We start from the raw sequence: 17,737 nt of genomic DNA, 5'->3' as shown, positions 1-17,737 counted from the left end.
TAGTTATCCAAAATGGACCAATGAGAAATAAACAACTAATAAATCCGACTATCTTCTACAAGTGGGTGTCCCTTATCCTTTTCTTTGGCAGCGAATTCAATGAACCTGGTCACTATGGCATTGAGCCCTTCCATTGGGACACTTGGCAAAATGTCAGTCTTGTATTCCATCAAGTCCATCCCATTAGTTTTCGAAAACCATCCTCAATGGATAGAAATGAGGATGCCTTGCTAAAATGTTGCTTCTGGATTGGATTCATAGAAGTGAAGAAGTTGCTCTGAACTTTGGCCTTCAGGTTCTCTACATCCATGTCCTTGTCTCGAACTATTTCTTGCTCAAGCACATCGGAGACTATGACAAAGACCTTGTCTTGGATTGCTTTGATTGTTTCTTCTACTTTGGCACCATCAATCCTCATCTTTTCCAAGGAATATTTATGGATTAAGGAAGATTTCTTTGCCTTCTTTTCTTGAAATCTTCGAGATCCACATGGCCAAGGTCAATATCTACAACCTTCCTCCACTTTGTCACGATCTTGGATTCCAGTTGTGGTCCTTTGTTGTTGAATTTCATTTGCGTCTTTCTAGAAATCCCTCCTTGAGATGACATCTACCACCTGAAAACATGAAAAATTCCTAAGTTAAGAAAAGAAAAAGGGGGTTTGATACTTGCTTGAAGGAATTTTGAAAGCTAACTTTTTAAAAATCAGACTTAGTGAAATTTTGGAAATTGTGAAATCAAGTCTGATTATGAAATTGAAACTAAAAAATAAAGACTTGGTGAAATTCTGGATATTTTAATTGTCTGATCATAAAAAAATTTGCCTCCAAAACTGTAAAAAGCATTAAAAGCAACCTCAATCTTACGAAAAATTCGAGGAATCCAGAATGAAGGTCCTTCCACAAGTCTGGTAAATTAAAATTCACATTGAAAGAAGGAAATCTTGAAGTGTGAAAGAGACTGAATTCTGAAAATATGCCTTCAAAACTCTTATAAACCTGAAAAAAAAATTCCTTAATTGCTTTGAGGAATTGCTTTCCACTTCGCCTTCAAATGTAGGAATTAGTCTGAATTCCTCTAAAGATTGACTTGCACCTGCAACTTTCTTCAAAATTCCCCTTGAACTTTGACAGAGATTCTTCCTTGAGCTTCAACTTGCAACCTCGAGAAGCAACTTGTGAGTTGAATGAATGCCAAAGCTCAAGTTTATAGAGAAGTTGAACTCTTGCTTTGCTTTGTTTTTTTGTTTTTATGTTTATTGGAAATGAACTCGGTCATAATTTGGACACCAAATTGAACCTTCCCTTTCTTTCTTTATTCACTTTTAATGACCTCAAAGGTGATCTCATATGCTTTCTTCTACAACCTTCTGTCATTGGCGAACTTCATCTTGATTTGAATTTTTTAAATCTATCAACACACAGCCAAATTTTCGAATTTTCCTCCAATATATCAACACAGACAAATTTTTATTTTGTACTCCAAGGTATCAACACTTAACCAAATTTTTTGAATTTTTTTCCAATCAATCAAACACTTAACCAAATTTTTTATCCTCACCATGAGCAGACTTGCTACTTGGACAGGAAATTTCCATGTTGCTAGGACGGACTTCATGTGAACTTGTGGATTTTCTTCAATAGCCAGAGCGGACTTCATCCTTGGTTGAGGAATTTCCTTGATTCCTAGGCGGACTTCATCCTTGGTTGAGGAATTTCCTTGATTCCTAGGCGGACTTCATGTGAACTAAGGAATTTTCCATGGAAAATGGAATTCTTCCATGGAAACAAGGAATTTTTCCAAGTAATTTAGGAATTTTTCATTCCTAAACTTCATACTTAGCCATTTTTCCTGTGATCTTCAATTAGCATTCCTAACAATGAACTAGCCCAACATTTCCTCTGACTCAAAAACTACCTACAATCTCGGAAAAATCAAAAAAAGCAACTTTCTATTTTTAGAAAAAGAAAGCTCTCAGATTGGCCCCAAAATGGCAAAAACAAAACTTTCTATTTTTAGAAAAAGTAGAAAACAAGCAAATTTCCTAAAAATAGGAAGTTGTCAGAATTGATCACCGAAAATTGCGTTGTTACTCCTTCGACCTATTTGAGCGCACCCATAGCATCAAAACGTTCTTTTGACCACTCTTATTGATTCTGATGACACCTCCAATTTTTTAAAAACTTGACTCATTTGCAAAGGCTAGAGACCGAAGACAAAACCCATGTAATGTCCCCTGTTTAATCATAATTTATCTTATTTCAATATGACTTAGATTAGTTAAAATAAGATATTGGTTCACCAAAATAATCAAATGTGTATCAGTCCATTTTCTATTGATTTGATTGATTGATAAGTAAATTGCTCATTAATTAATTTTAAAAGATTAACTTCAACAATTATAACCTTAAACCCTTGCATTACTCCAGTCTAAGAGGAAGAGAATGACTATGTTGCCAAGCGCTTTGATACTAATTTCAATAGGCTTCCCTCAAAGTTTACAGATCCAAGCCCTTACCCCAATTTGGACCCTGTCCTCAAGGTTCTCAGATCGCTGATCCCCGCCCTCTCTTGGGAAACAACCTATTGATTGGATTTAGACTGCCGCTCTTGGAAACAAGTCCATCACCTCTCCTTAGTTGCTCGTAGTAATGGCAATTATATATTAAGTAATTCCACTATTATACCGATTTAACGTAGTTTCTCTTACTATTATATAACTTAATTGTTATCATGATTAATTTAAATATCCAGACCTATTATAATATATCTGACTGTATTTATGTTTGTAAATATCCAGAGTAACATTGTATAGTTTACTGCTATTCTACAATTAGATAACCAGTTAATTTCTCTTCCAAGATATATTCTTTTATTATATTGCATTTATTTTGAAACTTATTATTTATTATTTAATGAATTCTATTCCTATTCTGGAACATGATTATCATTGAACAATATTTAATAATATTAATACCTTATCACATCTTTAAGGTTTCCATATTAACATTGTTAAGGGATACATACGACTGCAGACAACCTTTCTGACAGTGTGATTCCTTGTCCCCTTGATCCTCTATATATCCCTTTTGGCTAGCTGTAAAATTTGCTTTATATAATTCGTGGTCGAGTAGGATCGTAACTTTCTTTATGAAGAGTCACAAACAATATTTCCAATAGTTCATACTTTATCAGGAATAATCTCCCCCCGATTGATATTAATAATATTGCAGGTTAATATTAAATTAATATTTAAACAAAGATTAATATATATATCAAATAGTAATGATTGTTATTAAATATTAAAAATTAAAAATTAATATATAGGATAGAAATTATAAAATAATATTAATAAGAGTACAATTAAGATTGAATATTAATATTTATTTAGGGATATTACAACCCAAGACGCCAAAACACTATCCTAAAAAGCAAAAAATAAGGGGGTCCCCATTTGCAATGGAGCAATGTGTGAAAACGTCACAACAGGGCCCTATGAGGGCATAGGTAGAGGTTGTATACCTGTAATAAGTGGGTTACCCTTTTCCTTTTGAGGTGATCACCAATGGAAATCCTATGACTCATTTAGAGGTAAGCTTATCCATGCTTGAGATAGACAATAATCAAGAAGCATATTATGACGGCAGACTGTTAATCATACCACTTAGACAACAAGACAGATTCCGCCAAAGCATGTGTGCCTTGGGGCCAGCAGCATGTTAGCGATGAAAGTCCAAAGAGAATTTCTAGTGAAGCATACATAGGTAATAGATCAAGCCCACTTCATACTATTGATATGGCATACCTTGATATGGAATTGTTATCTTAGTTCATCAATGGTAGAAACCAATGTTTTAAGAATAGTGGACTCGCCACGGACTCGCGAGTCCATGGGAGCCACGAGTCGACTCGCCAAGGACTCGTGAGGCGAGTCTTGGCAAGTCCATCTGAAAGACTCGCGAGTCTTTTGCAAGGACTCGTGCGAGTCTTTTGCACAGACGTGCGAGTCTTTCAGATGGACTCACGCAACCCAGGAAAAACGTCATGCAAGCTTTAAAAGTGAGTTTTTTTTGTTTTTTTCCCCTCATTTGGCATTCTTGCTTGGTTATGACAGGTTTGTAGGGTGTGAAGGAGGAGAAATACAAAGAGGAAGATGTAGTCTTCTCTTTAGTTTGTTCATTGTTGTTTTTCACATTTGGAGTTGGATATATCATTATATGTAATTTTGTAAACATTTATAAACTTATGCTGCTATTATACATTTTAGAGTTGAAACTATGAGTATGAATGATGAAATTTCAAATATTGCATGTTTGTAGATCATATGACATGTGTAATGTGTAATGTGTAAAACTACGGGGTTTTTTTTGCCGAGTCTTTCGCGAGTCTTTCACGAGTCCGAGTCTGAGTCCAAATTTTTTGTTTGCCTTGTCTGTGGCGAGTCCGAGTTTTAAAACTTTGATAGAAACACCTTGAATAATTGGTCTTTAGGAGGTTATCCCTATGCACTGTAGGATAATCTAAATGTCCACTCCCTCAACACAGGCCGCAAAATCTGCTCGGAGGGATAGATAGGGATCATGTCCACATTGGAAGGTTCGTAATGCACCCCCAAGGCCAACCATGGCAGATTAAAGACAAGGAATCTAAATGACCAAGCAAAGCAGGTTTGGTATGCTTCAAGTATCATTAAAAGTTAACTCTCTATTGATCTTTATGATGTAATCGAATTGTAATATTGTAGATAATGTGTGTTATGTATGAACTATGAGAATTTACATTGCCGGAAAATGCTCTGTAGTGCTGCCCCTGGATATACATATTCATTATCATGATATGACAGAATGATGTTTAAAAAAATGTGCAAATTTTTGGTTCTATTTAGGGTTGTCATTACAGTAACCAATTACAAAGGAGCCAATGTACTCACCTCAAAGAGACAAAGATACTCTTTAGCAAAAAAGTATATGCCCCAAAGAGCTTACTCTTCAGTCACTTCAATGTAGATAATACTAAGGATAAGCAATGCTTAAGAGCTACTAGGTGACTTTCTGCTGATTGGATTCCATTTGAGAGCTCTAATACATCCCCACCTATTTAAGCAACTTATCCCTATCCTTGACATCGGCAGATCAATATATATTAGTCAAATAAAAAACCCATGGATTATAGCAGGAATAGATATATTGGCACAGTTCATGACAAACAAACTCTCCCCTTTCTCAAATAACATCCTCAATCATATCCAGAAAAATATATAGTATCCAAGAAAATCTACCTGAACAACATAAATTTTAAAATTTATGTACTAGTTTACAAACATTTGAAACAAATAAACAAAATATATTGTATCTTCTATAGCACGCATTTGATCCTATGATCACTTCCTATGTATGACAAAAAGCAAATTGGAATTGAAATATAGCTTAGCCAGGCTTTTGTGATACAAAAAACAAATCACTTCCTAGTTCTGTTAGACTCAGCAATTGGTTTCAATTTCCAATAGACTGTCTTAGAAAGAAACCAATTAGGATATAATTGTTAGCATTGTGATTGTCATTGATGTCAATCGGTATAGGATGGTTACCGATGTAAGAGATGTTTGTGCAGTACTGTTATTGTTGCATACTTAATGAGATGTCTTTGATATTCACCGGTAAGTGAGGAAATGTCTTTCAGCACAAAGACCTTTAGAGTCACTGGTACACAAGTTAGTGTTGACTTGTGCAAGGACTACAAACCGGTAAGTGATATGCTGGCAGTGCATTGTTTCCAACTGACAAGTGAGTTAGTGTAGAAGCGGCAACCGGCAACCGGTATGTTGAAGGATGTTTGGATAAGAAACAACAAGACTCCCCACCGGATAAAGAAGCAGTCACCATAAGAAGTAGTTGACATGATGATGCGGTCACAGGAGTTGGCTCAGACTGAAGTTTAGTAGTCTTATGCATGACCGGAGCTCTTTGGACAGACAAGTGATCAGTCTATTTAGTGATCAATGACCGGTGGCAGAAGATAACAGAGTTACAACGATGAACCAGTGATACAGGTTGAAGGATGATATCCACCGGGAATCTCGAAGCAGTGATCGGTAAGCTGGATGCGATGACCAAAGGTGAGTCAGTCATGGCGAGATATCATCAAACAAACGAGCAAGTGAAGTCTACAGCAGTTAACAACCAGTTAAGGTGAGATTTGTGCGGATTTTCTGGTTCGCATTAAAAAGACAGAACACGACCCAGAGGTTGGTGAAATTATGAATTGCAGAGGCAATCAAGGATGAGTTGCTTGTGAGATATCAACGGGTATGTGTTGGCGAAATATGGTATCAAGGCTTTTGGCGAAAACCAAAATGATTGATCGAAAAATTTGCAAAGTGCAAATCTTGTGAGAGGCGATCCAAAGTGCAGAGTGAAGACTGAGGAAGTGCTAAGTGATTTAGCAGAGCAGAGTGTGTGTGAAGTAGACCGGCAGAGTGCAGAGCCGAGGGTATGAGCAAAGAATCGCTGTAGTGCAGAGCAGACACAACCAGTGCAAACAGAGTATGAGATTCATTGTAATCTAATCAAGCTATCAGTAGCTATTCCAACAGATCAACTTCATGTTGCTTTCTAACCATTGCAACTCAAAATCCCTTAACCGGATGGACTTTAACAAGTCCCTTTGTAAAATCCCTTAACCGGGTGACATCTTAATTGATGATCCTAAGTCCTTTAACAAGGCTACCTCTAATAGAGTAGCCTTGTTAAAAGACTAAAAAAATCCCTTAACCGAGTGGCACCTAACAGTGTCTTTGTAATCTCCTAACAAGGATGGCTCCTTACCAGGCGTCCTCCAAAAGAGTGCAGATTTTGTGAGTTTCTACTCACACCGTGGTTTTCTCCCATTTGGGTTTCCACAAGATAAATCTTGGTGTTCTTGTGTGAATGGTCATGTGTGTGCATGTAGTTTATTAATGCTGCTTATTCTGATAAGTATTAAGTTTGAATAGAAAAATTGATTAAGGTTAAATCAGATATAATAGGTAAAGTGCTGATTCACCCCTCCCCTCTCAGCACCGGTTGGGACTAACAATAATTTGTAAGGTTATAATGACCTTCGATGACGAGCTAAGCTTCAACACAAAAGAAGTGTCAAGATGAGATTTCCTCCTTGTATACCTCAAAACAATCTATGTTCAGTCAGCAACAAGCGAAAGCTCCACCCATAAAGTGCTAAAATGTGTATAGAATTGTCACTAACAGATTAGCCTCGTAATAAATACAAGCTATCTTTATCCAAGAAGGTGATAATAAGAGAAGACAATTTGACTTTCATACGAGCAATTGATTCCCATTTATTCTAGAAGTTTTGTGGCTAGAAACGTATGACCCCAATGTCATAAGCATACAAGAAAGGGGCTTGCAGATGGATAGACTCATGCACAAATACATGCAGAAACATTTTAACATTTTAAACAAATAAAGCAAAAATATTATATATGCATATATGTGTAACTATAAGCATGTTTATATTCCCCTTCAAGGGGGTATTGAAGAAGGCAAGTTGTCATGTCCCCCTCTCTCTAGTTGACGTTCAATGCTATAAAACATATAATATAAATTAAATTTAAATTTCCAAAATAGATCCTATGTGCCCAAAACCACAGGAAAGTATAAAAGTAAGTCTCATCCTCATTTGGCGCACCTAATTTTTCTGATTTTACATTTTGGTTCAATCCAAACTTCTGCAATTGAGGATGAATTTCCTAGGCTGCTAAAATTGAGGTTAGGATGCAAACCCTTACCACAGATTACAATCTTATTCAGGGTTGCAACAGTACTTATTGGAGATTGTGACTTATAACAGGTTGAAGCCTTAAGTTCCGCAAGTTAGCATCCTAGAGAAATTACATCTACCTGGAGATCAGATCGCTGTTTTCTTTGACAGTTCACAGTCCACCAGTGGCAAGACCAAGCTAAATTGGGGTGAGTGGGCCTTAAATCAACCTCTCAGGCCACAGACCACCCTATCGCCCACCAATGAGTACCCAGCAGTAGCATTTCACAAGGGCGAATGTGGTTTCCAGACCGCTATCCATAATCCATACAAATCTGAGCAGCTAGAGTCTTCTAGCAATCCCAGCACCGGAAGATCACTATTTCTCCAGGTTGCAACAGATCTTACCGACAACCATGCAATCTACCTCCAGCCTGCTGCCATCCTTCTGTCAAGAATAAGCAGCAACCTACTTTACACAGGCATCAACCAGGGAGAGGAAAGATAGACCTTAAACTGTGGAGGCATACATCCTATTCAGGTGGCCACCTTGTCAAGGCAAACACTCAGATTTGCACCCGGTGTATCTGAATTGTTAGCAGTTGTTACGATTATATCACATCAGTTTTGAAAGGGGTTAATGCTGTAAGGTCCAGTGAATCCAGATCAGAATGTAAATCAGAAATTTCCATTGCAAATTTAATGGTGACAACAGTTTGTTATGCATAATTTTCCAGCCTTTATTGTGTGGATCAGAACTGTAGTTCATTAAATTGCTGTTAATCTTGATTACCTGTTCAATCCTTATTTTTTTGAAGAAATCTGGGAGATTACAGATGCTTGACACATTACTAACCTGGGATCAAATCATACCTACATCTCTCATCAATACCTATGGCTATTACACAAGTGTAGAAAGCAAGAGAAACGGCAGGAAATCCAAGTAGAGTTGAGGCTGGGTGTGTGCTATGAAATAGCAAACATATTTTTGTGTTAGCTGGCTCCATTTATTTATATTAAAGTAATATTGTAATATATAGCATGTAATGGTAATCTACTTAGATTTAGGAAGTTTCCTTTCTGTCTTTCATCCTTGATCATCTCTTTTATAGATGACATCGCTTGTACTCTCTATTTAAGAAGTTTTCATCTCCTTCGTAAATAACGAATTATCATTTCATGGTATCAAAGCTCAGGAGTTTTTTGGCAATTTTTATATAAAAAAAAATCGTTGTCCATTTACCTAGAAATTTTGAGGAAATTTCTGGAAATTGTGGGTTTTTTGGCGGATTTTTTTTTTTTTAAGTCATGGCTTCTACATGGAAATTTCGTGAAATTTTCAGAAGGTTTTTTTGTTTTATTTTTTTGTTTTAAAAATAAAAATTGTGGTCTTGTTTATAAAAATAAATCGTGGGTTGCTGAGCGTGTGAGTGAAAAAACAATTGCAGGAATTTTTGTGGCTGATTTTCGCGTGCATTGAGGGTTTAATAGCGCAACCTTTTCTTGTGTCTGAATCGCAGATTTCGTCCTGCAAATTGCAGACCTGAGATCGTGGATTTCTTTCTGTTGAACGCAAGTTTTTGTGGCCGTGTTTCTGCATAAGGTTTTTTGTTCATGTCAAGTCTCTTTACACAATATTTTTCAAAATAGTCACGATTTTACTACATGAATAGGGTTTTGCAACGAGGGCTCCTCTACTCTTGGCCACGTCTATTTTTTCTACTCCACGACTGGTTTTTTGCTCACATCGCGTTTTTCTTCTCCGCGAACTCGATTTGATGTTTGAGATAAATCGATCAAGGGTTTTTTGAAAGAAGGATTTTCTTCTGCACAAGAAAACTGCATTGTTTCTATTCTTCATCGCACATTGAAGGTCGGGTCATTTGCATATGCGGGTTTTTTTTTAAATCGCAGCCTTCCTATTCATAACAATTTTATGGGATTTATTTTACAATTTATTAAAACAAAAATCATGTGACTTCTATTGTGTTTGCCACGCGAAGATCTGTTTTTTCTCTGCTACTCGCACAATGGTTGTTTTGCAAAAATTTTCTAAAAAATGTGGGTTTGTTGGTGTCTTTCCTATGCACCTAGGGTTTTAGCATGAGACCTAGGGTTTGCTAAGACATCTATTTTTTGGCATGTTCTGCATGATTTTTTTCCAAAAATAAAATCGTGGAGGATTTTTTTGCATGATTTTTTCCAAATAACATGGAGGGTTTTCTCATTGATTTTTTCCCTAAAAATTATGGTCTTCTTTTGCTTTTTTTGACAATTTTTTGTAAATCATGGGTTTTTACCATTTTTCCACAAAACAAGGGTCTTTTACTGTCTTTTTGACAAAATGAAGGTTTTTACCGATTTTTTCAGACAATTGTGTGTGATTTCAGCATCAAATTGAGGATTTGACGATTTTTCCACAAAATAGTGGTGTTGTCTTACAGCAACTTTTTTTTTGATGATTTTTGGACAAAATCATAGGTTTCAAATTTTTGAGAAGCTAATCTCAGTTCTTGTGTCTTGGATAACGAGACAGATGGCTTCTTTACCCAACACCATGTTCGAAGGCACTCAGAGGTTCAACGGCAAGAACTACAATACCAAAAAGCAAAGGATGCTCACTATTTTTGAGTATCGGTGTCTAGACCAAATTGTTCCGGGTAATCGTGCTTGTTCCACAGTAGCAAGCAAAGAGCAAGACAAGTTTAATGAGCATAATTGTGAAGCTGTTATGTTGCTCAAGTTATTAGTCACCGATGAGATGCTTCCAGAAGTGCCATCTGGAAAGAGTGTTGCACAAATTTCGACTCCCTTTAAGGATTTGAACAAGACGTCAAATAAAGGCAGAGCTTTCTTCCTTAAGAAAATGTTGTTCTCGATTATGATGGATGACAAGATGTCTTTGCAAGATCGTCTCATGAAGATCAAAGACATTCTTGATCAACTAGAGGCCATTGGTCGCAAGATGGAAGAAGAGGATATGGTGGTTATCGCGTTGAAAAGCTTACCATGATCCTATGAGCACTCCATCAAAACTCTCAACATTACATCCACTAATGTTGACCTGAAGTTTGATAAGTTATGCAATAAGCTCTTGCAGCAAGCCAAGTGGAAATAGTAGTTTGGTAGCAATGTAAGGTGGTAGTCTTCTCAAGGAGAAGAATAATTGTTACCATCCTCTGCGGGCAATGTAAGATGGTAGAAAAGATCCTCGCCACCCTTTGCGGCCAATGTAAGGTAGCTCCAATCTTTGCTTGTGTGCAAGATGGAAGATTTTGTTATGTAATTCCATTCTATGCTTGTGTGCAAGATGGAAGTCCACTATGTTCTAATTATGTAATCCATTCTTTGCTTGTGTGCAAGATGGAAGTTAGTGACATTCTGATTATATTCTCTTCTCCCTAATTAAGAGGGAGTGTAAGTTTTAATTAGGGTGAAGAGCGGATTCCAATTGCCTAAGGCAACATTGGAATCCGCCCTTAAGGGCTGGGCCCTTTTACCTTGAAAGGGTAACGTGTACCCTTTAGGGCTGGGCCCTTCTCACACGCCACTCTCCTATAGGGTCGACCATATAACTCATGCCTCATAATATGCCTCTGACCTAAATGAAACGTGTTAAGGAAAAGGTAATTAATAAATAATATATTATTGCAAGCCGACCTAGAGGTCTACTGCCAAGAGAAAGGTATATATATGTGTACTTCAAGATGAAGTAATTCAATTCATTATTACATACATCATCAGCAAATGCGATTTGCTCTGCTCCTAAATGCGATCTGCCCTTCTACACTTGGCGAATCTGCTCTTTGACGAACTCCAAGGACATTTGGATATAATGCTGCTTCAGCCTGTTGAAGTCATCTTCTGCTGATTAGGTTCTTGGTCATCTAACAGCTAGGGCATCATTCTTCATCACCTTGGGATCTTGCTGTTTGGACAGCAATCAGAGATAAGTGTTGTAATCAGGACATTATGCTCAATACATAATCAGATCCGAGGATCTTTCTTGCTGGGTTTTTCCTCCTAGGAGGTTTTCCCAGGGTACTTGTGTGTTGTGAGTTCATTCTGTTCATTTTCTCTACTTATGGTTAATTCTGGAAAATCCTAACACTAACAGCAATCAACATTAATCTGAAAATTAAGATAGATTTCTATTTTCTGAGTATTATATTAATCTGAAAGTCTAAAATCAACAATTGTTATCCTATATGCATGGTTATAGTTGTAGTTGGGCTGAGGCTCCTTAATAAATCCCCAATGATATAATTAAAAAACTGTAAGCATGTTGATATTCGTCTATATTAATCTATTCCCATACAAAATTAAGAACTTCTCAGATTCTCAAAGGGCTAACTTGAGAATTTCATATCATTTAACCATTACTGCTAATTAAATCATAACAAAAGAAATATGGAGTACCTCAACAAAAACTATGTCCTTATAAAGGTATGAATTCATTACTTATTAATATATTGTTATTGTACTAAAATCTTGAAATTTTAAACTTGTAACTGGATCTTTTCATCTTTATGGTAACAAAGTTATATTCTATGTTTAGATTAAATTTATGTATTATTAAAAAAGATTGACAGCAACAAATTGAAACCTTTGTCTGTATTTTTCCTAGTCATACACAGGATACAACAGGATCCCCTCCTTCATAAAAGACAGCCTTATCTTTAGATGTAAATGAACTCAGCATCAAGTGGTTTAATTGTGTCTGGACTAATAAATACAGCATAATTCCTAGATCTGTGATTCTATTTATGATAGAACTTTCAATACATATAAGAATGTTTTCACAATGACTGAAAAGATCTCACTGGCTTCTCTAGAGAAGTCACTCCTTTGGATTCCTTGCAGATGGGTTTCCCTAGCTTCAGATGGTACCCACATTCCTCCACAGGATCAAAGGAAGAAGAGCATTACTACACCTCCTGATGCTGTTCCTAAGCTGTTGGCACATATGAAGATAACACACAGTATGACAGTGATGGATAGCTGATCCCTATGCAGGACTCTTTGGGAAGCAAAGATATTTCAGTGAATTGCGCAGTTAATCCTGTTCCTGGAAAGGATGATGATGCCAGTTCAAATTATGCTCCTGCCCCTGTCAGAGATTACAGGAGTGCCCATCCAAAGTGGAGGATCAGAGAACGTGTTGAGCTTAGGGTTAAGAACTTAAAACTCCTGAAAAACAGGTTGTTGACTTGCTTAACAACTTAGACAAGAAGAAAGCTGCTAAAATGAAGGACATGAAGATACAATTGGTTCTCTGTTTTTATATTGCTTTGTATAATCATGAGTACATATGAGATACCTTTTTGGTTGCTCTCTTTGAGCAGATTTTGATAGTTGTTGATGCTATACTTGTGCTCTTTGGAAGCTCTGTTTTGCTAGCTTTCTACTCCAGTTTGCTCATTTGAACTATGTTTGTACTCTTTCCCCAATATAAAAATATATGTACTTAAAATTTTATTTGTATAAAGACTAAATATCTAAGAAAAAAATTATGAGACAAACTTTCAAGGAATTTGAAGAGTGCCATTGCCAACCAACTTGAGTTAATAAATTCAAACACATACAGTTAACCATTTAACATAAATAAGGGCTTGCTCTATATAGAAAGTCTCCAATGCACAAACGAAATTTAAAACATTGAGAGCTTAAAGAAAGCAAGTCTTACATATTCCATATACTCAAACTGATACACAACATTTCCATCAAATGCCGACCTAAAATTGGAGCGTCCAGATTCAAAGAATTTCATTAATCCATGATCGAAATCTCCAATGACATTTACAGTGTCTCCTGTTCCAATATAGCAAACATTTATTCCAAAAGTAAATCTGATGAAAAACAGACATGAGCAATGGGTATCTAATATGTATCCTTGGCCATCCTTACTTTTAATCTTTGGCAATGTACCTTTTTCTGTGATAATCTGTTATGCAACTAATAAAGAATGAATAAATTAAAAAAAAAACAATTCAAATATGTTTGGTAATTAAACTAGTGAACCCCACAAGCATGTTACATGCTTGGGATGCAAGTTAATTGCTCATCTTTTACTAAGCAACAACAGGATTGGGATCCTAAAGCACAGGAGATATGAAACAAGGGAATTGCAAAGAAACAAAAAATTAATCTAAGTACACTAAATTCAAATAGATCCAACGAATTATTCAATATAAAAAGACAGCATCTAAATTTAGAAAGCTACTAAGGCATTCTTTGCTCCATTGATCTCCAAGAATGACAAAGCAGTTAGGAGTTAGACACTGAGTAAATGAAATGAAGATTGGAATGCAAATAATGATGGCTTATGTTGTAAGTTTTGGGGTATTGTTATGCAATTGAATAAATTGGCCATATTGAATGAAGATTCTAGATGTGTTAGATTTTCACAGTACAAATCTAATCATTTCATTTCAAAACATGTTTTCTTAGCAAGCTATGACCATTTGACATTTGAAAAGTTCAGATTCACTACCTTCTAAATAGAAACATCATATGTATCATAGTTTGTTATGAGTTATATATCTAAAAATAATATGTATCTTCTACAACAACTTATGTAAAGATATTTTGTGTAATATCATGAACATTCTCCCTAAAGTTCTACTGCATACTAAGTTATATTTTCTTATAAATGATCATAATAAGCTTTCATCATGAATCCTAGCGTGGGATTATGGTAATTGAAGCTTATATATCTTTATTGTCTCAAATACGGAAAAAACTGATATAAACAAATAAAATTGTTTTTTCAAAGAGTTTATCGGCTAAGTTACTGGTCCTAGTATTGATTTGGGTTCAGGTTCACGGGTTTGATCAAAAAAAAATTTGGGTTTGGGTTTGTTTTGGGTTCATCCATACAAAAAACTAATAAAAATCAGAAATATATATATATTTGCAGCAGTAATCAAGTTCGAAATACCACACATAGCATCATATATTGTATAATAAACAAAGCCACCATTACATTAAAAAATATCACAATTTCAATTAGTCAAACTCAAATATTATTATATATATTAGATACCAAAATTAAAAAATAATAATGTCAAGCATCAACAATCAAACATCACTAATCAAGCATCATCATATGGGTCTTCAAAAATATCATCACCATCCATATTATTAAAACATAATAATAGGCATTGCACGCTAACAACATCAACTCCCCAAAAGAAGAAGTTCTCGTCCAGATGGCAAGGAAAACAAGTAAGCATCAAGCAACATTAGAGAAGGTTGTCCAATTTGATGGCGATCTTGCAGACAAAAACCTGTAGGCAAACTTGGACTTAGAAAGTAGTTAGCAAATCAAATGAGTTCAGTCGGGATCTAGAGGCAAAGCCCCAATGGGATTGAGGAGCAATACCCCTCACATGTTCCTTCTCACAATACAAGGTGGGGTTGAGGGGTGGAGCCCCCGCCACCATGCCCAAATTAAGACCTTCATGGTGCACATCATTTTACATTTCCAATGAGAGAAACATTTTAATTGTTTAGAATCCATGTTTTAGGGTTGTTTTGGGAAAGGGGGCAAATTTGGCTTTTTAGTCAAACTTAGAAGTCAAATAAAAATATTTAAGATCTGCTTCAAATTATTCACTAAAACTGCATTCTTTCGTTCTTTCAAGTCTGCTCAAAACTCTTTCACATATCTGCTCAAAAACTACTCATAAATCTGCCCATACAAAACCTTCACAAATCTGCTCTATTCCTCTTCTTAAATCTCCTTAATTATTTTCTTCAGTACGCTTCATGAATTTGCTCCAAAATCTGCTTTTGTCTTCTATATAAATCTGCTTCAAATTCAAAATGATATTTCATTTAGTTCCATGATTTTCAATTCCCCATTGCATCACATCTTGTATCATGCCCAAGAAAGGCAACTTGTAATGAGAAGGGGGTGACTTGAAATGAGAAGGGAGCCGTCCCTTTATTGCTAACATTCCTTTAGTCTTAAGTGCTGCTTTTATCAATCTAATTGTTAATTTTAGGTGATCAGATTAGATAGACAGTAAATCAAATACAAATGCACAGAATATACCCTGGGAAAACCTTCCTCTTGAAGGTGAAAAACCCAGCAATGAATATGTCATTATTATCTCAGTTATGTCAAGAGACTTTACAATGATTTTGCTTCAGACTGAAAGCTGTATATGTGAGCGGCAACAATTCAGTATAGAGAATATACAATCTGCTTATACAGTTGATTCTCAAACTGCTGCAGTAGTCTTCTATCTGCTGTAGATGAATGTGCACCAGCTGCTGTAGAATCTCTCGAACTGCTATAGATAAATTTGGTGGAGATCTACTCAATATGAATCGCTGATGAAGAAATGCGAATCTGCTGAAGATTAGATGAATCGATGCTTAAGAGGAAAACATGATCTGCTTCTTGTATGTTGATACGACCTGCTGAAGATGATTGTTTGTTGTCTTGGAAGAGAAGAGGAGTCGATCTATATACCCACGCATTGGATATGTCAACCAACACGTCTCCCTCAAGAGCCGGCTTCCTTAATAACAATCACGTCCTTTTGTTAAGTTTGATTACATTTAATTAACACGTCTTTTTATTATACAAGGGTGGCGTGTTAAATATGAATACACATATACATTATAAAGTCGATAGGCATTAGTATTAAATTTGATTTAATAAATGTGTAAGGCCGATAGGCCATTCACACATTTAATGGCTAAGTCGGCCCTGAAGAATCCGACCGAAGCTATACATCAACACTAATCACTGCTGTTTAATTGCCCCTTTGCTGACAATAACATTTCGTTTTTTGCATATATTAATTGCTTCTCTACTAATCACAAACCTGGGTGCTATAAAGGAGTCAACTAGAATAGTAATTAAATATTACTTCAAATTTGGTGTCATTTAATAAGAGTTACTGCCCATAACATAGGTGGAATCATCTTTGTAAATGATGTTCAATTTACATTCAATATGCAAGTTATATTCTACTTGGTATTATCTTGTTTTATCTATTACTGAATTATCATATGAATCTGATTATCTTCTTTTATGTGGCAGGTGAGAGGAGCATTTATCAATTTCTATGTCCATTCTCACACATACCCATTTGACATATATAGTGGGCTGGGTACAGTCAAGCGATGCCTTGACCGGCCATGTCTTTTGGACATGGCCGATCAAGACATCGCTTGATTGTGCCCCTTTGCTATGATAGTGCATGGCGTTAATTAACCAACCGGTATATGTTCAACACCCGATAACTATCGGTGTATGCCAAACGGTGTATGATTATATTTAACACCCGATGACTATCGGTGTTTGCATAATACTAACAGCCGATAGTTATCGGCATGTGTTTAGCCTTAACAGCCGATAACTATTCGGTGTATACTTAACAACCGATAACTATCGGTAAACTTTATCATGCCACCCGATATATAATAGAGCACATATAACCCGATATTAATCGGTGTTTGATTAATCATTTATTATTATCAATTATGTTAATCGATACAAATCGGAATGCATGAACATGATTTAGTAATCGATGAACATAATCAAATGATATAGTATGATTATCACTGTTAAGGATTTGATCGAACTGAATAGGTTATTTATATGCAAATGTAGAATGGCTATCAAAGAGGAATTAATTGCTTGAAGGTTTCTATGATAATTATCGATATGATAAATGATTGAATGAGAGACTTCATTTATCTCTCATTCAATCATTTATCTTACCGAAGCTATCATGCATTAACAATCTTTAATAATTTGTTGCTCTTGATTTTCTTTATTACAGACTTAAATAATATTAATCACTGCACATGTTAATAATATCTTTGCTGTTTTGTTGTCTTTAAACATATCAATTGCTGCTCCATATGAATCACTGCCTTTTAATTAACTTGATCTGCATTTCATATTCTCTAACTCGGGCAATTAAAACATTTAAATACAGGTTTCATCTTCCATACT

At 35.7% G+C, this 17,737-nt stretch overlaps 1 protein-coding gene across 1 annotated transcript in view; it reads right to left on the bottom strand.

Annotated features, from left to right (window-relative positions):
• The window catches only part of LOC131043746 (actin-related protein 5), a 167,665-nt gene that overhangs the window by 119,191 nt on the left and 30,737 nt on the right, over positions 1-17,737 (bottom strand). The window contains exon 3 of the mRNA XM_057976976.2: positions 13,445-13,569. Coding sequence (XP_057832959.1) covers positions 13,445-13,569 — 125 coding nt within the window. The remainder of the gene's footprint in view (positions 1-13,444; positions 13,570-17,737) is intronic.

The sequence above is a fragment of the Cryptomeria japonica genome, chromosome 8 (assembly GCF_030272615.1).
Source record: "Cryptomeria japonica chromosome 8, Sugi_1.0, whole genome shotgun sequence".
Classification (NCBI taxonomy): domain Eukaryota; kingdom Viridiplantae; phylum Streptophyta; class Pinopsida; order Cupressales; family Cupressaceae; genus Cryptomeria; species Cryptomeria japonica.
The sequence above is the reverse complement of the archived record's forward strand: the minus strand, read 5'-3'. Positions and strand labels throughout refer to the sequence as shown.